General features: G+C 40.0%; 1 protein-coding gene across 1 annotated transcript in view; it reads right to left on the reverse strand.

The window, feature by feature from the left end:
* The window catches only part of HYDIN (HYDIN axonemal central pair apparatus protein), a 339,593-nt gene that overhangs the window by 167,470 nt on the left and 145,145 nt on the right, over positions 1 to 26,978 (reverse strand). Inside the window, exons 16-18 of the mRNA XM_081512491.1 lie at positions 25,882 to 26,017; positions 17,309 to 17,473; positions 15,651 to 15,803 (exon numbers count right to left, since the gene is read on the reverse strand). Coding sequence (XP_081368617.1) covers positions 15,651 to 15,803; positions 17,309 to 17,473; positions 25,882 to 26,017 — 454 coding nt within the window. The remainder of the gene's footprint in view (positions 1 to 15,650; positions 15,804 to 17,308; positions 17,474 to 25,881; positions 26,018 to 26,978) is intronic.

The raw sequence follows: 26,978 nt of genomic DNA on the forward strand, positions 1-26,978 counted from the left end.
AAAATTCTCAGCAATTATGTGTTTAAATACTGTTTCTGACTTGTTTTTCCTTCTTTCTTTATATTACTCCATTATATGTAGGTGTGACTTTCCTAGTGTGTCCTCACAGGCTTCACCTGCATTTTCCATCCTTTCTCTCCCTGTGCTTCATTTTGGATTATTTCCTCTGAGCTATCTTCCAGTTCAATAATTCTTTCTTCAGCTGTCTGTAATTCACTGTTAAACATACCTAGTATATTATTAATTTCAGTGTTTTTTGAGTTCAGTTTTATTATTTACTTTTCTTTTTATACATTTTTCAGCCTTTTGAGGTCTTTTAAAATTTTGATTATGACATTCAACTTATTAGCTACTTTTCCTCATCCTTCCCAGTCATCTGCAAATTTGATAAGCAAACTATTTTATATGTACTTAAAAGCAAATACTTTTTAAGTGCATATAGCAAATATATGCTCAATGGTTCTGAGGTCCAGACATTGTGGGAGACACAAAAATGTCAAAAGCACCGTTTCTGCCCCCAAGAAGCTGATGATAATGACATTCAGAGAGACAACCATACAAAATGAAAATGCAAGTCAGAAGGAGGCTACGGTGAAAGTGTCTCAGGGAAATATAAACAACAAGCTGCATTTTTGGAGCAGAAGATATTGAAATTCTTTGTATGACAAATTTCCAGACACATTTTCTTTTCTGTCTAAATATGAAATTAAGCTTAATTATCCGAGAGTGTGATCCTTAACTATATTATACCATTGCTTAATAAAATTCAATTTGTTCCATTCTCATTTTACATGTAAACAGTATCTCAAAATTAACACAAAGTTGCTGCTGCTGCTGCTGCTCAGTCGCTTCAGTCGTGTCCGACTCTGTGCGACCCCGTAGACGGCAGCCCACCAGGCTCCGCCGTCCCTGGGATTCTCCAGGCAAGAATACTGGAGTGGTTTGCCATTTCCTTCTCCAGTGCATGAAAGGGAAAAGTGAAAGTGAAGTCACTCAGTCATGTCTGACTCCCAGCGACCCCATGGACTGTAGCCTACCAGGCCCCTCCGTTCATGGGATTTTCCAGGCAAGAGTACTGGAGTGGGGTGCCATTGCCTTCTCACAAAGCACCATAACCCTATTTTGATTGTTATATTATTTAAATTAATTCTAACAGTACTGTTTTGTTTTGAGAAAAAAATTACTCAGAAATATTTATATGCATAAATATTCATAGAAAATATTTAATGATGACTAACAATGCATTGGGAAAAGGCTAAAAACAGAAAAGATGTAGAGATCATTTCAAAACTTCCAGGATAATAATGGAGTGGCAAAATCATGCTTTCCACTCCATTGAAGAAGAGTCTGATTATCCCCTCATGAATCTTCCTTGGCTCCCTGTACTCTTCTGAGTAAGGAAGCTCAGAATAAGTTCTCTTAAAAAAAGCAGACAGAAGAAAACAACAATTTAATCTATTAAATTAATTTAATCTATGGGCTGGATTTGAGAGAGCATTCCAGTCCAAAGTTATTCTTCATCTATTTAATTTCTATGGCATATTTCTCTTAGTAAAAGGAAAAAGAGAAATGTAAAAACACATGTAGCTCCATGAGGGCTGAGGTTCAATGTAAAGTTACAGATCAGAAATCTCCTGGGTTTGAAATAGAGTTGTACTGATTGATGTTCATTGTAAATAAGAAGAATGTATTTTGCAATTTGCAGGCAAGAGTTAGAAATTTCAGTAGGCAGAATCTTGTAGGATGACAGTGCCTTGGAATGGCACCAAAACCCAGGTCTAGCCCCAGTGTAAACTCAGAGACTGGATTTGGTCAGTGGGCCCTGAATGGTCACCCTCTTGGGAACAGGGTCACAGGTACTTAAATAATGAGAATCTAATATTTAAACCCAAATTCCAATTTCCCAATTAACAGCTGAGGAAAATCCTATTTCACAGGTCAGAATGCTAATTACATTTTCTCTTGGCTTGAAAGTCTGCATGGGAACTAATAAATTGCATTTTAAAATTCAAATAAATTAAATGAAGCAAAGAAGAACAGTTCTCAAGATTATAAATTGTTTATAAAGAGGATATAGATGAATGATGAGAAAATTTTAATTTTGGTATTAATGGAAATTATAGATTTAACTCTAAGTCACGAGTCCTATTATTATTCATAGCCTGTTAATATGGGCCATCTCTAGAGACATAGATAGAAAAGAAAACAAACATTAAATACCACACTAGATAAACTAGGGCTGAGATAAGATACTTGTATGCTAATTATCTCTATTCAGAACACTTGCCAAAAGAAATGTTGATGTTTATATGACAAAACTGTTTTTCCAAAATTTTTAAACTTTTCTCCTCATAGTAAATTAGCTCCAGTGAAATACTTTTAATATGAAGAAAATAGTAAGCAAAGTCTGTCTTTCCATAAAATTAAGTTGTATTTGTGCATAATTTTATCCTAAAATATTAGTAACAAAAAATAATAATTCTCATAAATTTAATTTTGGGGATTATAGATCAATTATTACTGGCAAGATAAACTACATGATTGAATATCACTATATTTTGCTCATGTTTAGGCTCAAAGAAATAACTTCTTTGCATCTTCTTAATTTATCCATTTTTTTAAAAAACAGTGTCTGATAGCCCAGTCATAGCAATGTAGGCTTATTCTAGCATGAACTTCAAAACTCTTACATGTATAACTGATTCACTATGCTGTACAGCAGAAGCTACACAAGATTATAAATCAATTACACTCCAATAAAATTTTTTTAAAAATAGATAACCAACAAGGACCTATTGCATAGCACAGGGAACTATACTCAATGTTATGTAATAACCTATAAAGGAAAAGAATCTAAAAAAGAACACACATACACAAACACACTTCAAAAAAAATTTTTTTTAAAAACCAAAAAACTCATAGCTTCAACCCATTTCCCGGTTCCAAAACCACAGTCATATTTGTAGGTATTTGTTACATCAGTAGTCCATTCTCAGCATCAGTATCTGTCTTAGTCAGCTGGGGCTGCTATAACAAAATACCATAGACTGGCTGGGTGGCTTATAAACTACCGAAATTTATTTCTCACAGTTCCAGAGACTGTAAGTCCAAGATCAGGGTGCCAGCATGGTTGAGTTCTCCTGGGAGCCCTCTTCCAGACTGAAGTCTGTTGGGTTTTCCTTGTGTCCTCACACAGTGGAGAGAGAGCAGAGGGAGTAGCTCTCTTTTGACCCTTATTAGGGCATTAATCCCGTCCTGAGGACTGGACTCTTATGATCTCATCTAATCCTAATTACCTTCCAAAGGCCTCACCTCCTAATACCATCACATCAGAGGAGAGAGTTTCAAATATGAATTTTGGAGGAATACAAACATCTAGTCTCTGACGTTCTGCCCCAGAGCCCACAAATCCATGCCGTTCTCATATGCACAATATATCTATTTCATCTAAACAGCCCCCAAGCACTTGCTTGGTTAACTTGTTTGGTTTCACAGGTTCACAGCTAGAGAGGAATTTTACCTTAGGATGAATGTACTCTGAGTCTTAGTCATACCTGATTTAGTTGGTAGTTAGATGAGACTCTGGACCTTAGAGGTGATACTGGAACAAGTTAAGGCTGTTGGGATGGAATGAACTTATTTTTAATGTGAGAAGAACATCACTTTGGAGGAGCCAAGATGGAATGTTATGAACTGAATGTTTTGTGTTTCCCCCTAAATTAATGTCGAGACCCTCTCCTCAGTATGATGGTATCAGGAGGTGGGGCTCATGAGCCAGATTAGTGTCGTCCTTAGAGTCACGAACCCTGGAGGAGGGCATGGCAATCCACTCTAGTATTCTTGCCTGGAGAATCCCCATGGACAGAGGAGCCTAGTGGGCTATAGTCCATGGGGTTGCAGAGTCAGACATGACTGAGCGATTAAGCACAGCACAAGAGTCATGAAAGATTCACTTCGTCTGCTCCACTCTGAGGATACAGTGCCAAGTTATGAGTCCCTGGGGTGGAAGGGGGCCCTTGGCAGAACTCAACCACACTGGCCTCCTGATCTCAGACTTATAGCCTCTGGAATTGTGAGAAATAAATTTCGGTAGTTTATAAGCCATCCAGCCTACAGGTACTTTAGTTATAGTAGCCTGAACTGAGACACAGTCCCAAAGTGCAAATACTAATACCTTCTAACATATTGGGCTTCCCTGGGGGCTCAGATGGTAAAGAATCTGCCTGCAATGCGGGAGATCTGGGTTCAGTCCCTGGGTTGGGAAGATCCCCTGGAGAAGGGAACCCGACCCACTCCAGTATTCTGGCCAGGAGAATTCCATTGACTGTATAGTCCATGCGGTTGCAAAGAGTTGGACACGACTGAGCGACTTTCACATCTAACATATTAACCATAGGAAATAACACAAAAGTGAGTTCTAAAGAGCTATAAATGCAGAAAGATGCTTTTAAATGAGTCATTATAGCTTCATTTCATTGGAGTTTTTATTATTGTACATAGGAGTCTTTGACATATCATTTTCGGTCTGATCTACACAATCAAAGTAATATATGGAAATAAATATCCCATGCTTGAGCAACCAGCCCTTCTCCTTACTTAGAACTACTTGTTTTACTTTCAGTCTTTTGATTCTAGGCTTTTATTTTTGTCAAAGATTTCTTTATCTCTTTAATGAGAAAATTAGTAAAATAATACAGCTGGTTCCAAGGAGAACACAGGGGACTGGTTTATACAGCCAGTGAAAGGAAAAATTGCTGAAATACAATTGCTAATAAGTTAGATATTTAATTGCTTGATTTCCTACAGAACAATAAAAAGACAACATTTGATGTAATCTTTCACATTTCTAGAGGTCTTTTAGAATTTTAATGTCCACATTGACTTTGAAAGACACACAGTAATCTGTTTAGGTGATTATTTTAGATAAAGTAATGTCAACTGCTATAAGGGGAAGACCCCTGACGCTCAATGGCTTAAAAAAAAAGCCATTTATTTTATTATCATTCCTGTTCACATGCATTCCTGTTGCTGGCAGGAGTGAGGATGGGTTTCTGTTCCATTCAGGCATTGAAGGGCCCCAGCTAAACAGAGAACATCATGTTTAATTCATGGTTTCTGAGGCAGCCTGGACACTGACTGACATCTGCCCAGCCAATAAGAAAATAAAGAGAATGGAGGGTCGTAGGCCAAGATTTTATGCACCAAGCCTGGAAGTGGCACAGATCACTTCTGCTCATTTCCACTGGCCAGAGCTCAGTCATGCAGCCGCACTTAACTCCAGATGAGGCTGGGAAACGTCGCCTGCTCTGGTCCAGGAGGAAAGGAGGACAGGCACAGTGAGCTACAAGCCACTCTGCTACAGCGACCTTATGGGTTCAGTCTACTGTCATATTCTTAGGTCTTCCCCAACTGCCTTAGATCATAGATTTTGGCAGGTGAAGAGTTCACTCCACCAGAACACAAAAGTAGGAGTACCACATTTCAACTTCTCTGGGAATTTCAGGCCTGGAGTTCATATCTATCTGCTGTTAGGACAAATGGAGGAGCAGCTAGGAGATAAAATAAACATGTTCTAGGCAGGATCATCTCACCCTGATGGCCCTTCTCCCCAAATATGTGGCCTTTGAGCACTCTATTTAGTTTGAGGCTTAGCTTACAATTAAAACATAACTTAATGCCATTTTTGCTCTTCTTTTATCAAAAAACAAATGCCTTTCAGAAGAGGGCATTGTGAATGTCAACTTTCGTGTTCTAACCATTTATTTTCCTCCTCTAGCTAGTAGCACAGGTCAACCTTCTGTCCACAGTAAAGAGAGGGTGTCACCCGCATAAGTGCTGTTTCAAGTCAGGGGACATTAGTTTTCAATGGATAGGTACCATTTCTATTCTGATTCCTGCTGACACAGGTTGGCCGCTCTGGAAAGAAGACCTGACGTTGCTCTCCAGGGCTGAAGTGGTGAGTTTTCTTTTTGATGAAGCTTATTAATCAATGTTTGGCATAAAACCAGGCAGCAAAGTACATCCTAAAATCCAAGAACAAGTCACAATAAAATGCCTGCTGCTAAGGTACTGGACTGTCCTTATCAAAAGTCAGTCTCTAAACCACGCTCACCTTGTGTCTCTTTGGTATTTGGCTCTTAGGGGTGTCCTTTGTTTTTACGGAGGACTTGGTCTAGGTGACATTTTCTGTTATTAGATGGCAAATCTGACTAAAGGAGGAACCGACATGTGATAATCTTGGCTATGGAGGACACTCTGTAACCCTTTTAAGGGTTACGATGGTTATGAAGGAGGGTTCTAAAGGAAGAGAGACATTGTGGTTTGAGTCCCAGATCTGCCACTTGCCGGCTCTCACACATCGGGCACGTCACTTCATGTGTCCAGCCCGTTATCCCACTGTAGCTCATGATACTGATGACGACTTCTGCAAAGAGTTGATGATTAAATGAGGTGATGCACATAAAACTCAGAACATTGTCTCGCATACAGTAAATCCCTGTAAGTAACAGCTACTGTCATCATTTTACCAAGAGCTGAAATGCTCCACATGACATATAATTATGGGCTCAATAGTATTTCCCCTGACATGTATTACCAAACTCATAAAACAAGGATAGATGCTAAGAAGCATTTAACATACAACACTCTTGTCAGAAGAGAAGCATCTCATAAGGGTTTACAGTAGGTAGAAATCTAAGATGGCCCCCACGATCTCCACCTCCTGGTGTCCAGTTATCTTCTCCTAGTTATTCAATCAAACACCAATCTAGGCACTACTGTGAAAGGTCCTGAGTCAGTTGATGTTAAGCAGAAGAGATTACCCTATTGGGCCTGACTTAATCAGGAGAGCCCTTAAAAGGGACTGGGTCTTACTAATGAGGAGATTCCAAGCAGGAGAGGGTCTGTAGGGGGCTCAACAGCTGAACACTGGCTGATAGCTAGCAAGAAAATGGGGCCTCAGTCATTCAACTGCAAGAAAAGAAACTCTGCCAAACCTGAGGGGGGCCCAGAATGGATCTTTCCCTCATCAAACCTCCAGAAGAAAATGCAGATCAGCCAGCAACTCCATCTCAGCCTTCTGAGATCCTAAGGGGAGGATCCAGCAAAGTCATGCTGGATTTCTGACCCGTGGAAACTGAGGTAATACATCTGTGTTGTATTAAGCCACTAAGTCTGTAGTAATTATTTACTTAGCAACAGAAAACTAATACAGAGTTTCAAATATTTGTTCCTAAGATGATTAAAAAAAAAAAAAGCTTTCCTAAGGCTTCCACCAAAATTTCAGCAATAGTTGCCTCTGTTTCTTCTATGGATTGGGGCTAAAATGCTTCAGTCATTACAGTAGCTCATGAACAACACATACAGGTGGTTGGTACGCACATGTGCACATGATTGTGCAGAACACAAGAAGCTGTGATCTTTTGCATTGTGGAATTCCAAGCCCACTGGTGAGGAGTGTTAATCCCTCCTCCCAGAGGTTACACATGTCTAAGGCTAACATTTGCTTTTTATTTGACAACAGGGCATTAGCACACTTCTTAGCCAATGCTCAGGTCCCAAGGCAAAGCAGCCAGTGCTTTTATAAGTTACCCTACCGTGTATTTAATATTTTCCACAAAAGACAGAAGTGTTTGCACGTGTCGTTTTAACAAGAAATGAACGCGCATACACTCAGGCAGACCTTCTATCCTGCAGAGCTAATGACTAGGAAGCTTGAAGAAAACAGCACTGTGCACTTGTCTCCAGAATGACTCGCTTGCCAGTTGAAACCTGCACGAATTTCCTTCCATGGGATGACAGGACACAAATAACAACAGGAACCAAAGTGCAGAGTGAGGGATTTCTTTGGATTTATACCATTATCTCAGCAGATGATCAATTCTTTGTGGAACAAGAACAATGAACAGTCACCGAGGCCTTTCTCTTTTTTGTCCTCTAAATGGTATCTCTAGCCATATGGTTCTCTGCCCTGAAGTGAGTCACTTTGCTGCTTAAAATAATTAACTGAACGTTAGGAAATGAAATACAAAAGAAATGATGCCAGAGCTTTATAAGAGAGGCACAGAGGGTCATGATTGAAAAAGAGGGCTTTAGAGTCACATGGAGACCGATAGGTCAACTGCAGGCTCTGCCAATTTGTAGCCAGGTGACTCTGTACTAATTTTTAATAAAATGGGTGCCAAGCACTTTGTCTACCACAGAATAAATACTCAGTAACTGGTGGTTATTATAAAGTTATCATTCAAAATTTCATGTCCAGTCCTTCCTGTTTGTGCCCTCCCCAATCTAACTTGTTGACAAGAATCTCTTTCACAGACCTGATCCTGTGCCTCTCCTACTGGAGATTCTGGATGGCTCTCCAATGTTTGGACTAGTAGTGCTGATTTTCCCCCTCTTTGGGAAAACTATGGAACCTCTTCAAAGAAAAAGTGTGTGCACACACACACGCACACACCTCCCACATACATACATACTCCAAACACATATCCCAAACTTTACCTATAATTTCCAGGGCTCAAGGACCTCCAAACATGGTGGATATTTGTCATCTTTTCTGTTTGAAACAAAGGCACTTTGCGCTAAGTCGCTTCAGTCATGTTCGATTCTTTGCAACCCTGTGGATTGCAGCCCACCAGGCTCCTCTGTCCATGGGTTTCTCCAGGCAAGAACACTAGAGTGGGTTGCCATTCCCTCCTCCAGGGGATCTTCCTGACCCAGGGATCGAACTAGAGTCTCCTGTATTTGCAGGCCATCTCATCCACTAGGGAAGTCCAATTTGTTTGAAACAAAGGCAGCCTGCAATCAAGACTGGTACATCAGATAGGAACCTCTGGTCTGGAGGATCTGTTTCAAATTCTTTGTTAAGGAGCACTTTTGTAGGCTTACTTTCCAGGCGCTGTCAGTTTCCAACAGGCATCCTTGGCCTCAGCCATACTGGATTTCCCCAAAGGTGCTGTACACCATCACTGCATTTAACTGTGCTGCTCTTTGGAAATGTACACCCCATTTCCCTGTCCTCCTCCTCCTTATCCCTCAAATCTCCACTTGAACGTGCCCATCTATGAACATTTTTAATTTTGTGGGAGAATTAGCCACTTCTTATAGGCTTCCCTGATAGCTCAGTTGGTAAAAAATCTGCCTGCAATGTAGGAGACCCTGGTTCAATTCCTGGTTCAGGAAGATCACTGGAGAAGGGAAAGGCTACCCACTCCAGTATTCTGGCCTGGAGAATTCCATGGACTGTATAGTCCATGGGGTCGCAAAGAGTCAAACACGACTGAGCCACTTTCACTTTACTCACTCACTAGCCACATCTTACGCTGTGCTTATATATAACACTGCACACTGTAATACTGTGTTGTTTTTGTATTCATTTTTTTGAGATTGCAAATTCTTTGAAGAAAGAGATCATTCTTATGATCTTATGAAGAAAGGGCTCATATTTATATCTCTCCCTTCAGGGAGCACAATTAGTCCCAGGCATGGGGAAGACACTTAGAAATACTTGTTAGTCAATAAGTACATGAAAAATGTCCAGTATCTCCAGTAAGCCAAAGAAACACAAACTTAACTAGCAATATGTTTTTTTATTTCTCATCTGCCAGATTTAGCAAACAAAATGCCAGCAAGGGTCTGGGACAGGGTAACCTTCTTTAACACTGAGGGGGTTAGGATGGGTAGAATATAAACTGGTACAAATTTTCTAGGAGATAATTTCAAAAGACTTACCAAGACTTAGTTACATTCATGTCATTTGATCCAGCAATTGCATTTCTAGGAATCTAGTCTAAGGAAACAGTTAAAGATGGGAGCAGCAATTAGGATATGAGCATTGTTTACAGTGGTGAAAAGCTGGAAACCACCTATTGGTAGGCAATTAGCTAAATCAACTGTGGTGAAGCCAAATGATGCAATAAAGTCAGTCATTGTAAATGATCTGTGTAGGAATATTCCTTAACAATTCATATCAGAAACCGACTATACCACACTGTTGAATGAAAATAGCTGGTAATGAAATAGTATTGATGGTGGGGGATAGGAATACACAGACAGACACACACAGTACAGTTTTGGAAGATGTACACCGAAAGCTTAATAGTGGCTATTGGTAGGGTGGCATATGAGTGACTTTTTTTCTTTTATTAACTTCTGTTTGTTCTATAAGGATGCTAATTTGTGTAACAGGAAGACACACTTTTGTTTCTTGAATAAATAACTCATCCTAAAAGGATATGATCACCCTTCTCTTTAGGGCCCATTTAATTTTAACTCTGCTTGCTCTCCTTAGTTGCACTCCCAGTTTTTCTTTCTTTCTTAGAAGCTTTTTCTTGAAAAAATAAATAATGCATGTCACAGTGTTGAATTCAAATGGATTCTAATGAGTCTCTCTCTCTCATGCAGAGGACCACTAGTTACCATTCCCAGAGGCAGCCATTGTTTCCAATTTTCTGCCTGTCTTTTCAGAGAAACTTTATAAACAAAACTAAAAAATATACACATTTATATTTTTTCTTATATACTTTTTCTTGCATAAATGGTAGCATACTTCTACATACTGTCTTGCAGCATGATTTAAATTTTTAAATCTTTTTTTTTTTGACTGAAATTGGTTGGATTTATTTCTTTCTAAAGTTTGTACATTTACATATATCATATACATATTTTAAATCCTTCACTATTTTGCATGATTTCTATTACATAATCTTATTTTTATGAGACATATGCATTACACAATTGACAGAGTTAAATGGTTCTAGAAAAGCCACTTTTGTGAAAAACAGAAGTCTCTTGCACCCACCCTCCCACCCTTATCAATCCCACTGTTGCTCATTAATGAGGGCAACCACCGTCAATTTTTAGCATTTTCTTTTGCTGTTCACCTTCATATCTATAATCTACTGTTACTTCTTACCTGGGCAGTTTGAGCCTTATCCATTTGCTTCTGTGGAAGGCAATGATAGCTTTTTTCCCTTTCCCTCTCTGAGTTTGTCTGCTTTACCAACTCTTCTACATTTTCATTTTGGGTAGTTTCTTCTGAATTTTCACTTCCACAGTTCTCTATTCATCTGCATGTAGTGCGCAGTTAAACTCATCTACTGAGTTCCTAATTTCAATTGCATTTTTCAGGTTTTCAATTCCCATTTGTTCTCTTTTACACTTTCTAGATCTCTACCAAAATTCTAAATTGTGCCTTTTATTTCACTGAGTATATTAAGCATATTGTAGTTTCATGTTAATTTGTATCCTATGCTTGGTAATTTTAAAATTAACTGTTTGACATTGTATATGAAAACTGTAGAGATATTTTGAGGCTTAGAATCATGTTGTCTTCTTCTGGTAAGAACATTTATTTGCTTCTAGGAAAGATGTGGAGGGAACTAGGAATCCTGGAACTCCTTCATCCAGGCAGAGATTATGAGGCCTGCATTAGGTCACTTTTGTTTCCAGAATATAGCTTTTCCTAGTCGGAACAAAAAGTCTGAGAGTTTTACCAAGTTCATTCTTCTCCAGTTTTTCTCTCTCTAGCCTGTCTTGATTCCAGTGTTTATCTTCTTAGATCAATGAGTTTTCTGAAAGCTCCTTTTAGTTTTCAACCTCTTCTGGTACTATATAGAAAAAGCAGTCATAAATGCTGGGTATAAATTTCTCAACTTCCTTTTTCTTCTGGGTTGTTGTCACTGGCATTGTTGCTCCATCATTCCCTTAAACTTGTGATTTTCCATACTGTGCCCAGATTTTCTCCCTGTTCTTAGAGGGAAGGAGTTTAGAATGACAGATTGATTGAAGGGGCTTGGTCACTGAGATTGGTGAGAGTTCCTATTGGTCAAGCAACTGTCCTACTTCTTAATTTCTCCCTTTGCAGGGAGTGGGGAGTAGGGGGGGACGGTGAGAATTTTAAGGCCAGCAGAGTTTGACTACATGAGGGAAGCAGGTTTCTATAAATTACATAGCTCTTATGATTACACAGCTCTTAAGATTACCGATAATCTTTTAAGGCTACAAGGAGGTATCTTTCAACAGGGACAATAATGTTCTTTCTGAAAGTCACTGCCTTCTCAAGACTCAGTCAAAGGTGTTCAATCAAACACAAGGCATGAAGATAGTTAAATAAAAGGAACTAGGACTTCTCTGAGCACATAGACATGATTTACATGGTGCCAGGAAGCATCTGCACAAATACATGAATAAATAAGCTCCAAGAATCAGAAAGCTAATGAACCTGAAATTTCTAAAGTAAGTTATTTGCTAATAAATCTCTTTTCTTTGGTGTAGAAGAACACATATGGATTCATCAATAAAAATGTTTTATATTTTATAAGCTGGCCTCACTGTCAAAAATTACAGAAACAAATGAAGAGTAAGAAAAAAGGCAGCAATAGTGCTCCCATCTGATAGAGTACTGTACTCTGTGGATCAGTTAAATTTGAAATCTTAAGGCCTCTCTGAGTGTGCCTTATTTCTTTTTCTTTCTTACCTAAGAAATATAAAAGATCTTAAGATATAGTGTCATAAAAATAAAAAAGTCTTTCCATAAGCCATTTCACCTAGATCTTTTCATCTGTCAACATTAATAATCAAAACTACCATTTATTGAATGCTGAATGTTTATTTTTCACCAGGCTCTTTCTACATAGATTATCACGTTTAATCTTCTAGATGCTATTATTAGTTCCATTGAGAGAGAAGGAACCAAAGCCTCATAAAGATTAAACAATGCACCCAGAATTAGCACACACAGAGTTAGGGCTTGATTCCAGATGTGTCTGACTGCAACCCACACTGTTGATAGTACAGAATACTACTGCAGCTCTCAGACACCCAGCCACTGTTTGCTGAGTGACTACCATATGTGAGACAACTGTGCAAGATGCATGACCATGCCCACCCTCAGATAAATGCTGCCCTTCTCTCCCAGACTCATTTCAATTTAACGTCCTAACAACCCAGAGGAGAATTGTTTCCTTCCAAAGCATGAAACAATGCTGTATACAATTTCATCACAGCCAACATTTAAAAAAATATCCCAAATGGCATTCTACAGAGAGCTCTACCATGTTACAGATGCCTCTCTAGTCTCTTTCCTTTCTCTCGTGACAGAGAAGATAAAATGGCACTGAGGAAGAATATGACTTGCTCCCTGATCAACTTCATATGAGCTTTATGTATGTGTGTCAGGATTTCGTACCATTAATAAACCTTTACACCATACTCCTCAATGCATCTGTCTTTTCTCATTACATAAAAGTGTGTTTCATTTTGCACTAGCTTATTATTGAGGATGACTGTCTACTGTCAGTGCACAAACAAGCAGAATAAATTCTTTAGTTTATAATGACAATGACAGGCATCCCTTAAGAGTAACCTGAGTTGGTGTCTTAGTCAATGTAGACTGCTATAAGAGAATACTACACTGGGTGGTTTACAAACAACAGAAATTTATTTCTCACTGTTCTGGTTGGTAGTCTGAGATTAGAGTGTTAATATAGTCAGGTTCTGGTGTGAGGTCTCTTCCAGGTTGCAGAGAGCCATTTTTTTGTTTGTATCCTTAAGTGATGGAGAGGGTGAGAGAGCTCTCTGGGGTCTCTTTTATGAGGGCACTAATCTCATTCATGATGACTCTATCCTCATGACCTATTTACCTCCCCAAAACTTCACCTCCTAATACCACCACCTTGAGGGTTAGGATTTCAATACATGAATTGGTGGTGGTGGGGGGGGGGTGGGGGGTGGCACAGGGCACAAACATTTAGTCCACTGCAGTTCTGCTGATGGTGATGCTGGTGATGGGAAAGAAGTTATAGATTTGTATGGAGGAGGGAAAGTAGCTTGAAATAAAAAAGCCACATTGGGTCCATATGAAGGAAATTGTGCCTCAATCTCCCTCTGTGGTGACAAGTATTAAGTGTATGCCTGAATAATAACTAATTAGCAAAAACAATTTGCTAAAGCTAATTAAGAGCTGGAATAGGCAGAATGAAGATGGAAAGGCTTACAAAGCATGCAGGAAAACAATATATTTTTCTTTTATTTTCTGGCTAGCTCTTTCGTGACAAGGAAATCAAGCCTGCTTTCATTCTGGCTCTAGCTTATACCTGAACTTATCATATTCAATCAGTAGAGCTGTCACTCTAAATTCAGGGAAGGTGATGACCCATCATGTAATCAATAGCTTTCCTTCTCCTAGTGTGGTTTATAATCAGTATGACCTGTTGGAATCTGTCTTATGAGTTTCATATTTAGTTATGCCAAAGTAAAAAAAGTCTCAAGTGAGGGTCGGCATGAAGAGCTTACAGCTGTCTGCTGAGTACAAACCTTTGCTTCTGGAAGTCTCTTGATATCATTGCCACTGGTATCCTCTTGTGACTGAAAGAGTCACTCGGTAAGGCTTAGGAAGAGTGTGGTCCATTTTGGAATGGCTATCACTTTCACATGGTAAAAGAGAAGATGCCCATCTTGATAAACTAGGATGTTATTCTCTTATTTCCTTATTCCTATGGGTTTATTCTATAGATTTTGTTCACAGTTAAGGCTAAGACATAACAACTCTGCTCTCTCATAAAGATACATTTTATCATCCTTTTGTTGGTGCTCACTGGTGATATGTAAAACATTATAAAAAGTAGTTAAGAGGCTTGACTATAAATCAATGAGTTTAAGTGTTAAAACATGTCTTTTACTTTAATACACAGAAAACAGACAATACTTTGAAAAAATGAAAAGCCAGGCATAGTTGTCTCCATGTCTTAGCAATTGTAAGTAACACTGTTATAAACATAGGAGTGAGTGTGTCTTTTTTAATTAATGTTTTTTTTTTTTTTTTGGAGACATATCCAGGTTCAGTTCAGTTCAGTTCAGTTGCTCAGTCGTGTCCGACTCTTTGTGACCCCATGAATTGCAGCACGCCAGGCCTCCCTGTCTATCACCAACTCCCGGAGTTTACCCAAACCCATGTCCATCGAGTCAGTGATGCCATCCAACCATCTCATCCTCTGTCGTCCCCTTCTCCTGCCCCCAATCCTTCCCAGCATTAGGGTCTTTTCCAATGAGTCAACTCTTCGCATGAGGTGGCCAAAGTACTGGAGTTTCAGCTTCAACATCAGTCCTTCCAATGAACACCCAGGACTGATCTCCTTTAGGATGGATTGATTGGATCTCCTTGCAGTCCAAGGGACTCTCAAGAGTCTTCTCCAACACCACAGTTTAGAAGCATCAATTCTGTGGCGCTCAGCTTTCTTCACTGTCCAACTCTCACATCCATACATGACCACTGGAAACACCATAGCCTTGACTAGACGGACTTTTGTTCACAAAGTAATGTCTTTGCTTTTTAATATGCTGTCTAGGTTGGTCATAACCTTCCTTCCAAGGAGTAAGTGTCTTTTAATTTCATGGCTGCAATCACCATCAGCAGTGATTTTGGAGCCCCCAAAAATAAAGTCTGACACTGTTTCCCCATCTATTTCCCATCAGGAGTGGGTTATAATAAAGAGGAACTAGGGATAAGAATAACACAGTTTAATTCAGTTGAACTATGTATATCTCTGCTTCTGTAGATCATTTTCAAAGACATGCTGCTGAAATAAGGCTACTGCCTCTAAGATACAGGCAAAGTTGTGTTTTTGTCATGTGACAGCTCACAATCTACTCACCATGTGTGCCTTGAATAATGCGGGGATGAAGGACTGGTTAGACAAGTTGAGAACCCTGGAGGAGTCCTTCAGGACGTAGATATTGCCAAAATCAATTTGACTGGGATGTACATAGATAACTGGGCCTTCTCCGATGCTCTTTAAGTGACATACCTGCAGTCCATGCAAGAGAAAGAATACAGGAATGGCTGAAATGGTGGGCCTTTAAAATCAAATTGAAACAGAAGCTTCTAAGCATCCCTTTATAAAAAGCAGGGACATATAAGGTTGCTATTAGAGTTGACAGTCGTTCTCCCTGATATTCTGTAGTGAAAGGTCACCAGGATGGCCCCTCTGATTGGACCCGTGAATCTAGCATGGAATTCCTCCTTTAAAATAAAGCTTTGCTTCCCTGAGTCGGCCCAGAGCCACACACCAATGGGAAACCAGAATAACAGTTCGGTATGTGCCACCCAGAACTCCAGTCTCAGGAACACTTAGGGGTTAAGGATCAGCACTTCAGGGCTGGATGTGGCTGGACTGAGTCCCAGTCCTTCTGCTGTACTAGCAATACGACAGGGCCACCCACCATGCAAAGCTGTGCAGGTTGGGGACTGAAATTCACCCTGCTCTCCTTCCCTTCCCCTGTGCTCTCAGCCAGGCACTCTGTCAGCCCAAGGAAGGGGGTCTTTTTCTTTAATTAAATGTTTCCAGCTCAGCAAGGTACCCTCTCATGTGCTGCATCTGTTCAGGTTACCTGGACCGTGGCAACTTTCCGCTGGCTTGACTTAATGATGCTGCTTTATAAGTCAGATGGCTTATCTATGCGATCTTATATGGAAGAGATAAAAGCAAAACCCTAGTTTATTATCGGAGAAGGCAATGGCACCCCACTCCAGTACTCTTGCCTGGAGAATCCCAGGGACGGAGGAGCCTGGTGGGCTTCCGTCTATGGGGTCGCACAGAGTCGGCCACGACTGAAGCGAATTAGCAGCGGCAGCAGTTTATTATACTCTCTGAGTAATCAAAATCACTTCAAACAAACGTACGTTGACACCACTTAGCTTCCACGTAAATCCAGTGTCTGGGAATTCATAGCCTATTGGGCAACTTCCTTCAAGATTCGTCCTTTGAATCAGCTCAAGCTGCAGAGAGCTTTCCATGTCTCCCTTTTCTCAGGCTTGGAGTAAGGTTAATTGGTGATATAAGTCCAAGAATATAATAGGATATGCTATAGCATATAGTTGTATGTACATATCCAATAATCTACAGGAAAAGATCTGGTGAGCAGTGAAGGAAATCAATCTCAGAGCCCACATGTGGCAAGCTAGGGATACCCAGCTTTGTAGTAGGAACAATTGAGAAAGGGGTTAATCATTCAGGTATGCTGGTCCTCTGTCCTCAGAGATTCTGGTTTCATGGGTCTGGAGAGGGGTCAGGTGTGTCTGTATGTATGAGAAAAATCAATTGCTATAAAGCACCATTTTCAGATGTATCCACAAACAGATTCCCAAGATAACAGCCCTGGTGCTTTACCACTGCAGAGAGAAAATGAGAGACTCTAGAAGACCAACAACTAGAAGATATGCAAATACGGTGAGTACCTTACAGGCAAAGGTTAGAATGTCCCCACAAGAAGTACGGCACTTAGAACTGCCATTCTGAAAACAGGCACTCACCATCGGGGGATCCTGGCTCCCAAAGGTTGAGATGTAAACTGTGGACCTGTATTCCCCAGGGACTTGGGTCTCCAGGGTCAGAGGTATGTGAACTGTGCTATGCGGGGGGATGATCCCACAGGGCGTGGGACTAGAGAGCAGCACGGCAGGCACATCCTGATATACCTGGTTGGGGAGAGAAGCTAGAAGGATAAGCAAGCCCCAGGTTCAGTATGAAACTAGTAGCACATTACATTATATTGAAACAAGCATTGTCCTGAATCCACAGAGGGTCTTATAATGTACCGTTGTTAAAGCAAGTGAATGGAGATGACCACCTCAATTCAGACAAAAGGAACTCTGGCTAAGAGAGGTGCACAAGCCCCAGATCCAATGTGTGAGACCCAGAAAAGTGCACAATCATCCACAATGTGAGTTAGCTCAGGACAATGGCTTCCCATGGCCAAATTCCTTGAAGAGACCTTTTGCACCTTCATGCTTTAATCCCCGTCCACTTCACCCCTGTACACTCCATCAATAGAGGCCACTGGCATTTCCTGAACACATGATACTGCTTTCACCTCCAACCCTTTGCACCTGCGGTTACTCTTTCTGCAATGCCCGTACCCTCTGACCTGCCCCCCACTCATCCTGAAACCCCCAGGGGTGTCTGGGCCCTAAAGTCCAGGCGCTTCCTTTGTTTTCAGTCCCTCTCCTCAGCATGCGCTAGCAACATGTCCATCTTCTCCAAGGGCTATAAACGTCTTAGGGCATGACCTGGGCCTCTCTCCTTAATACCTGCCCACTTTCTGGCCCAAAACATATGCTCAGTATATGTTTTTTAAATGGAAAAAACAGGTAGGTGAATGAATGAACATTGCCCATTGTTTACTAGTATGTGTTCCTAAGAACCCTGTTCTGCAGTACATTACTAAGTTTTTATGTAACACAAATAAAACTAAAAATCCCATGTTCGGGAGCCCACGTCCAAGCCACCACCTGGGGCGCTCGGTCATCTGCCTGGACACCAGAGCGGGCCGCCAGGCCACCACCACAGTTGTTCAGGTTTGAAAGAAGCCACGACATACAACTCTAAGCCACAGACATACAAGAGGGACATTTCCTTAAACAAGAGTCACCCCCGAACGAGATCAAGCCTGAGCCTTTGGAGTGGGAGCACTGACTCCAAGACCTTAGACTACCAGAGAACTAACCCTAGGGAGTATCAAATAGTGAGAACTCGCACAAAGGAAACCACCTGAATACAAGACCTGGCATCACCCAACCACCAGTAGCATCCTGGGCAGGACGCCTTATCCAAACAACAAAAATACAAACCCCATCATCAGCAGACAAGATTACCACCTCACTCAGCCTTGCCCATCAGAGGGAAAACAAACAAACAAAAACTCAGCACAAATCTCACCCTGTAAGAAGCTTACACAAATCACTGGACCAACCTTAGGAGGGCAGAACCAAAAGGAAGAAAGAATTCAACCTTGAAGCCTGTAAAAAGGAGATCTCAAACACAGTAAGTTAAAAAAAAAATAATGAAAAGGCAGAGAAATACTACACAAATGAAGGAACAAACTAAAACACAGAAGTCCAAATAAATGAAGAGGAAATAGGCAAACTACCTGAAAAAGAATTCAGAATAATGATAGCAAAGATGATCAAAAACCTTGAAAACAAAATGGAGAAAATGCAAGAATCAATAAACAAAGACCTAGAAGAATTAAAGAAAAAACATCCAGAGACAAACAACACAATTACTGAAATTAAAAACACTCTAGAAGGAATCAATAGCAGAATATCTGAAGCAGAAGAACGAATCAGTGAGCTGGAAGATAAAATGGTGGAAATAACTTCTGAAGAGCAGAATAAAGTAAAAAGAATGAAAAGAACTGAGGACAGTCTCAGAGACCTCTGGGACAACATCATATGCACCAACATTTGAATTATAGGGGTCCTAGAAGAAGAAGAAAAAAGAAAGGATATGAGAAAATTTTTGAAGAGATTATAGTTGAAAATTTCCCCAACATGGAAAAGGAAATAGTCAATCAAGTCTAAGAGACACAAAGAGTCCCATACAGGATAAACCCAAGGAGAAATACGCCAAGTCACATACTAATAAAACTAACAAAGACTAAACACAAAGAAAGAATATTAAAAGCAGCAATGGAGAAGCAACAAGTAACATACAAGGGAAACCCCATACGTTTAGCAGCTGATCTTTCAGCAGAAACTCTGCAGGCCAGAGGGAATGGCTGCTGCTGCTGCTGCTGCTGCTAAGTCGCTTCAGTCGTGTCTGACTCTGTGCGACCCCATAGATGGCAGCCCACCAGGCTCCGCCATCCCTGGGATTCTCCAGGCAAGAATACTGGAGTGGGTTGCCTTTGCCTTCTCCAGTGCATGAAAGGGAAAAGTGAAAGTGAAGTCGCTCAGTTGTGTCCGACTCCTAGCGACCCCATGGACTGCAGCCTACCAGGCTCCTCCGTCCATGGGATTTTCCAGGCAAGAGTACTGGAGTGGGGTGCCATTGCCTTCTCCGGAGGGAATGGCAGTATATATTTAAAGTACTCAAAGGGAAAAATCTACAACCAAGATTACTGTACCCAGCAAGGATCTCATTCAAAATTGAGGGAGAAATCAAAAGCTTTTCAGACAAGCAAAAGTTAAGAGAATTCAGTACCGCCAAACCAGCTTTACAACAAATGTTAAAGGGACTTATATAGTCAAGAAATACAAGAGAAGAAAAAAGATCTACAAAATCAACCCCAAACATTTAAGAAAATGGCAATAGGAACATATATATCAATAATTACTTTAAATGTAAATGGATTAAATGCTCCAACCAAAAGACAAAGACTGGCTGAATGGATACAAAAACAAGACCCATATATATGCTGTCTACAAGAAACCCACTTTAGACCTCAAGACACATATAGACTGAAAGTGAGAGGATGGAAAAATATATTCCATGCAAATGGGAAGCAAAAGAAAGCTGGAGTAGCAATCCTCGTATCAGACAAAATAGACCTTAAAATAAAGAAGATTACAAAAGATAAGGAAGGACACTACATAATGATCAAAGGATCAATCCAAGAGGAAGACATAACAATTGTAAATATCTATGCACCCAACATAGGAGCACCTCAATACATAAGACAAACACTAATAGACATAAAAGAAGAAATTGACAGTAACACAATAACAGGAGGAGATTTTAACACCCCACTCAAACCAATGGAGATCATCAAAAGAGAAAATTAATAAGGAAACACAAGGTTAAAATGATACATTAGATGAGATGGCTCTCACTGATATCTTCAGGACATTCCATCCAAATGCAGAAGAATACACCTCTTCTCAAGTGCACATGGAACATTCTCCAGGATAGACCACATCTTGGGTCACAAATCAAACCTCAGTAAATTTAAGAAAATTGAAATCCTATCAAACATCTTCTCCAATCACAACACTATGAGACTAGATATCAATTACAAGAAAAAAACTGTAAGAAACACAAACACATGAAGATTAAACAACACACTTCTAAATAACCAACAGGTTACTGAAGAAATCAAAAGGGAAATCAAAAAATTTCTAGAAAGAAATGACAATGAAAACACAACTTAAAACCTATGTGATGCAGCAAAGCAGTTCTAAGAGGGAAGTTTCTAGCCATACAATCCTACCTCAAGAAACATGAAAAACATCGAATAGACAGCCTAACTTTATACCTAAAACAACTGGAAAAATGAAGAAGAAAAACCCCCACAATTAGTAGAAGGAAAGAAATTATAAAGATCTGAGCAGAAATAAATAAAAAAAAAAAGAAAGAAACAATAGTAAAGATTAGTAAAACTAAAAGATGGTTCTTTGAGAAGATAAACAAAATTGACCACCCTTTAGCCAGACTCATCAAGAAAAAAAGAGAGAAGAATCAAATCAACAAAATTAGAAATGAAAAAGGAGAGGTTACAACAGACAATGTGGAAATACAAAGGATTATAAGAGACTATTATGAACAACTATATGGCAATAAAATGGATAACCTGGAAGAAATGCAAAGATTCTTAGAAAAGTTCAATTTTCCAAGACTGAACCAGGAAGAAATAGAAATTATGAACAACCCAATTACAAGCACTGAAATTGAAGCTGTGATCAAAAATCTCCCCCAAAACAAAGACCCAGGACCAGATGGCTTCACAGGAGAATTCTATCAAACATATAGAGAAGAGCTAATGCCTATTCTTCTAAAAGTCTTTCAAAAAATTACAGAGGAAGGAACACTTCCAAACTCCTTCTACAAGGCCACCATCACCCTGATACCAAAACTAGACAAAGACAACACAAAAAAAGAAAACTATAGGCCAATATCACTGATGAACATAGATGCAAAAATCCTCAATAAAATTTCAGCAAACAGAATTCAGCAACACATCAAAAAGCTCATACACCATGATCAAGTTGGGTTTATTCCAAGGATGCAAGGATTCTTCAATATACGCAAATCAATCAATGTGATACACCGTATTAACAAATTGAAAGATAAAAACCAAATGATAATCTCAATAGATGCAGAAAAAGCCTTTGACAAAATTCAGCACCCATTTATGATTAAAACTCTTCAAAAAATGGGCATAGAAGGAACCTACCTCAACATAGTAAAGGCCGTATATGATAAGCCTACAGCAAACATTATTCTCAATGGTGAGAAACTGAAAGCATTTCCCCTAAGATCAGGAACAAGACAAGGGTGTCCATTCTCACCACTATTATTCAACATAGTTCTGGAAGTCCTAGCTACAGCAATCAGAGAAGAAAAAGAAATAAAAGGAATCCAGATCGGAAAAGAAGAAGTAAAGCTCTCACTGTTTGCAGGTGACATGATACTGTACATAGAAAACTCTAAAGATAGCATCAGAAAATTAATAGAGCTAATCACTGAACTTGGCAAAGTTACAGGATACAAAATTCAATACACAGAAATTACTTGCATTTCTATATGCTAACAATGAGATATCAGAAAGAGAAATTAAGGAATCTATCCCATTCACCATTGCAACAAAAAGAATTAAATATCTAGGAATAAACTTACCTAAGGAGACAAAAGAACTGTCTACAGAAAATTATAAGACACTAATGAAAGAAATCAAAGATGACATAAACAGAGAGATATTCCATGTTCCTGGGTAGGAAGAATCAATATTGTGAAAATGACTATACTACCAAATGCAATCTACAGATTCAGTGTGATCCCTATCAAATTACCAATGGCATTTTTCACAGAACTAGAACAAAAAATTCCACAATTCATATGGAAACACAAAAGACCCCAAATAGCCAAAGCAGTGTTGAGAAAGAAGAATGGAGCTGGAGGAATCAACCTTCCTGACTTCAGATTATACTACAAAGCTACAGTCATCAAGACAGTAAGGTATTGGCACAAAAACAGAAATATAGACCAGTGGAACAACATAGAAAACCCAGAAATAAACCCATGCACCTATGGGTACCTTATTTTTGACAAAAGAGGCAAGAATATACAATGGAGCAAAGACAGCCTCTTCAATAAATGGTGCTGGGAAAATTGGAAAGCTATGTGTAAAAGAATGAAATTAGAACACTTCCTAACACCACACACAAAGATAAACTCAAAATGGATTAAAGACCTAAATGTAAGACCAGAAACTATAAAACTCTTAGAGGAATACTAATAGGCAGAACACTCGATGACATAAATCAAAGCAAGATCCTCTATGACCCACCTCCTAGAGTAACAGAAATAAAAACAAAAGTAAACAAGTGGGACCTGATTAAACTTAAAAGTTTTTGCACAGCAAAGGAAACTATAAGCAAGGTGAAAAGACAACCCTCAGAATGGGAGAAAATAATAGCAAAGGAAACAACTGACCAAAGATTAATTTCCAAAATATATAAGCAGTTCATACAACTCAATGCCAGAAAAACAAACAACCCAATCAAAACGTGGGAAAAAGACCTAAAAAGACATTTCACCAAAGAAGACATACAGATGGCTAACAAACACATGAAAAGATGCTCAACACTGCTCATTATTAGAGCAATGCAAATTAAAACCACAATGAGATATAACCTCACACCAGTCAGAATGGCCATCATCAAAAAGTCTACGAACAATAAATATTGGAGAGGGTGTGGAGAAAAGGGAATGCTCTTGCACTGTTGGTGGGAATGTAAATTGATACAGCCACTATGGAAGATGGTATGGAGGTTCCTTAAAAAACTAGGAATAAAACCACCATATGACCCAGCAATCCCACTCCTAGGCATATACCCTGAGGAAACCAAAATGGAAAAAGACACATGTATCCCACTGTTCACTGCAGCACTATTTACAATAGCTAGAACATGAAAGCAACCTAGATGCCCTTCGACAGATGAATGGATAAAGAAGTTGTGGTACATATACACAATGGAATATTATTCAGCCACAAAAAGGAACACATTTGAGTCAGTTCTGATGAGGTGGATGAACCTTTAACCTATTATACAGAGTGAAGTGAGTCAGAGAGAGAATGATAAACATCATATTCTAATGCACATATACAGAATCTAGAAAAATGGTTCTGAAGAATTTATTTATAGGGCAGCAATGGAGAAACAGACATAGAGAACAGACTTATGGACATGGGGAGAGGAAAGGAGAGGGTGAGATGTAAGGAGAGAGTAACATGGAAACTTACATTACCATATGTAAAATAGATAGTCAACGGGAATTTGCTGTATGGCTCAGGAAACTCAAACAGGGGCTCTGTATCAACCTAAAGGGGTGGGATGGGGAGGGAGATGGGAGGGAGGTTCAAAATGGAGGGGATATATGTATACCTTTGGCTGATTCATGTTGAAGTTTGACAGGAAATAACAAAATTCTGTAAAGCAATTATCCTTCAACAAAAAATTAAAAAAAAATCCCATAGTCAAATAAGTTTGAATAATTCGGGGAAACACTTTTCAGAGCCTCCACTCCTGGAAGGAAGGACAGACGGTGCCAGTTTCACCTGCCTGTAGTGCCCCATGATTTTTCTGTACCTGGTCTGGTCCAACTTGACCTAATCATAACTCAACATCCCTCTGTGGCAATGATCCACCTAGCCTTCCTGGACCCTGAGGCCAAAGGAAAATCAGTAACACTGATTCCACCTTTACCAAATGTTTTGATATCTTATTTATCACGGATTTTTTGTGATACTTTCGATTTCTTCAAGTGTGCCATGAAAACACTGTCTATCTTGATTACTGTTTTGGTCCCCCTGAGGCTAGTGCCTCACCCTTTCCCAGACCAGCTGTGCAGTAACAGCTTCCCCATCACTCTGTGTGACTCAGGCTCTGTCCTGAGTTCTTGAGGTGACCATGCACTGTGAGTGGCCAGCCTGTTCTGTTGAACACCTGAAAGCTAGAAAAGTTGTCTCCTGTCACCCTCATCCTTAGCTTCTGGTTTTGTCTCAGAGAAGCCAACAGAATAATTTGAATTCCCTTTTTTATACAGCAGTCCTTTGACTAGGGGTAGCTATTTCATTCCAGTTAATCATCTGTTCCAGGTTAGACACTGTGCCTGCTCCTCAGATGACTTGGGTTTCCAGATGACGTAGGTTGACATTCTGGTTACTCTGAACATGATTCTCTATTTTTCAAGTTTCCATTAAAAAAATATCCTGTCAAGAGCTGAAGACAACACTCCAGCACTGCTTTGACAGGTGGCTCTCTCCTTCCTTTAGCTGTGGAATACTGTGTTTCTCTGATGCAGCCTAAACCTGCCTTGGTTCTGTGGCCCCAGCACTGGTCTTTTGGAAGTCCAGTGCACTATCCGTTGCACCATGGAGTCACCTCACTGGTTTTTTATTTTGCACTTGTAGCCAAATAAAATCATTTGATTTTCTGCATGAATTTTTATTAGAGTAGTACTTATAGAATTGAGTTTTAAACCCAAACACTTCCTTTATAAACTGTATCTCATTAGTCACTTTCCATTTACTCTAGTCTATACAGATCTTTTTGAATCATTTTTCCAAGTGTGTTTAAGTGCTTAGTCTCCCACCTAGATAGGTATAATGGAATGTGGACAGATCCATTTCATAAAACACTAAGGAACGGTTCCTCCTTTCTCCTTCATATATTATCTCTAGCTTTCTGGTACAAAAAGTTCATTTATAAATACTGTATTAGCATATCTTAGTGATTCTGTTCAAGTCACAGCCATAGACATAAATGAAAACTCCCAGCTCTGCCTTATTTCCCATGCATGGTGAATTCACAGGCAATAATTTGCAGGTGCAATTTCTGCATGTTGGCCTAATTGACCCTTTCCCCTTTATCAAAGGCAATTTCCGTTGGAAATTAACAACTGTTTTCACCCGCAGCTGCTCGCTCATATGGGGGCAATCCAGCTGTGGCTTTATAACCCCACCCCCAGGTTATCCCACAGTTAAAAATCAGAATTATGTAGATCATGTGCTCAGGAATATGGCTCTTTCAAAGGACTTCTCTTTCTCACTGAAGGAATCGAACTGAATAAAAAGCAACACTGAAAATGGATAAGAGTAACTCGCCTGAGGCAGGACCTGATAGCATCCTGAGAGGTCGTCATCATTGACAAGCTGGATCGTTTTCTTATATGGATACTTCAGGAAGCAACGCCCAAAGTCCACCTCTGTATTAACCACGTGGAGGGTAGGTACAATACACCTGCTCGAGGGAAGGAGCCCATTAAAGAATTCACAAGGATGAAGGGAGAGCTTGTTTACATATGGAGGATGCAGAGTCCCAAGTTAAACACATTTGTCACTGTCACACAGTAGTTGTCCTCTAATAACAACATTAATCATTTTCACATCTTCTCTCCTGTCATCCCTCTCTCTTAGCCCCTAGTAACCACTGTTTATTCAAAAAAGAGCTAGAAGCAGGACGCCTTGAATACTGTCTTCTGTGGATAATGACTAACATTTCCATTGTTTTTCCTATTTGGTCTTTCTCTGGCAAGGAGCCCCCAAAGCACAAGTTCCTTAGGATAGTGGATCTGTTTCCATGGCAAACAGGGCCCATGGCACCAGCATGGGGTCCTGATTCGCTGTGACACTTTGGACCAGTCAGAGTCCCCTGAGGACCAGCAACAGCTCGCACTATCTAAATAATGGTAATAATTTTAATTTCCATGTGGAACAGCTGCCTTAGATCAGTGGGCTCAGGCAGCTGCTCGACCCAGAACTGGCACTGTGACAGTGGTGCTCAGTGTGAAGGGGGTGTTGTGGGGAGAGGAGGGAGGGATGGAAGGCCTGTGTGTGCAGACTGGCCTATTATTAGATGACCTGGGTTTTATTTTGTGTCTGTTAAGTTCCCAGGCCTGCCCTGCCCTGCTGCACTTTTACAACATAGTGCCATGGTGAAGAGTGCTGGTGTGTGAATCAGTCAGAGCCAGGTTCAAATACTGACCTCACCAAGCACAACCTTGAGCCAGCTACTCTCCCTCCCAGAGTCCCATTTTTGCTCATAGGTAGAAAGAAGATAATTTGAGGAACTGACATTAGCATCAACTCTTCCTGGGGAAACACAGAAGATGGTGTGAATGAAGGTAAGGCGCGGGACCATCTGATGGCTCAATATGAGATGATGAGCCTGTGGTCCCTGTCCTGCCAGTCGCACTGCTGGC

Source organism: Giraffa tippelskirchi, chromosome 7, assembly GCF_054371585.1.
Source record: "Giraffa tippelskirchi isolate mGirTip1 chromosome 7, T2T-mGirTip1v1.2.pri, whole genome shotgun sequence".
Classification (NCBI taxonomy): domain Eukaryota; kingdom Metazoa; phylum Chordata; class Mammalia; order Artiodactyla; family Giraffidae; genus Giraffa; species Giraffa tippelskirchi.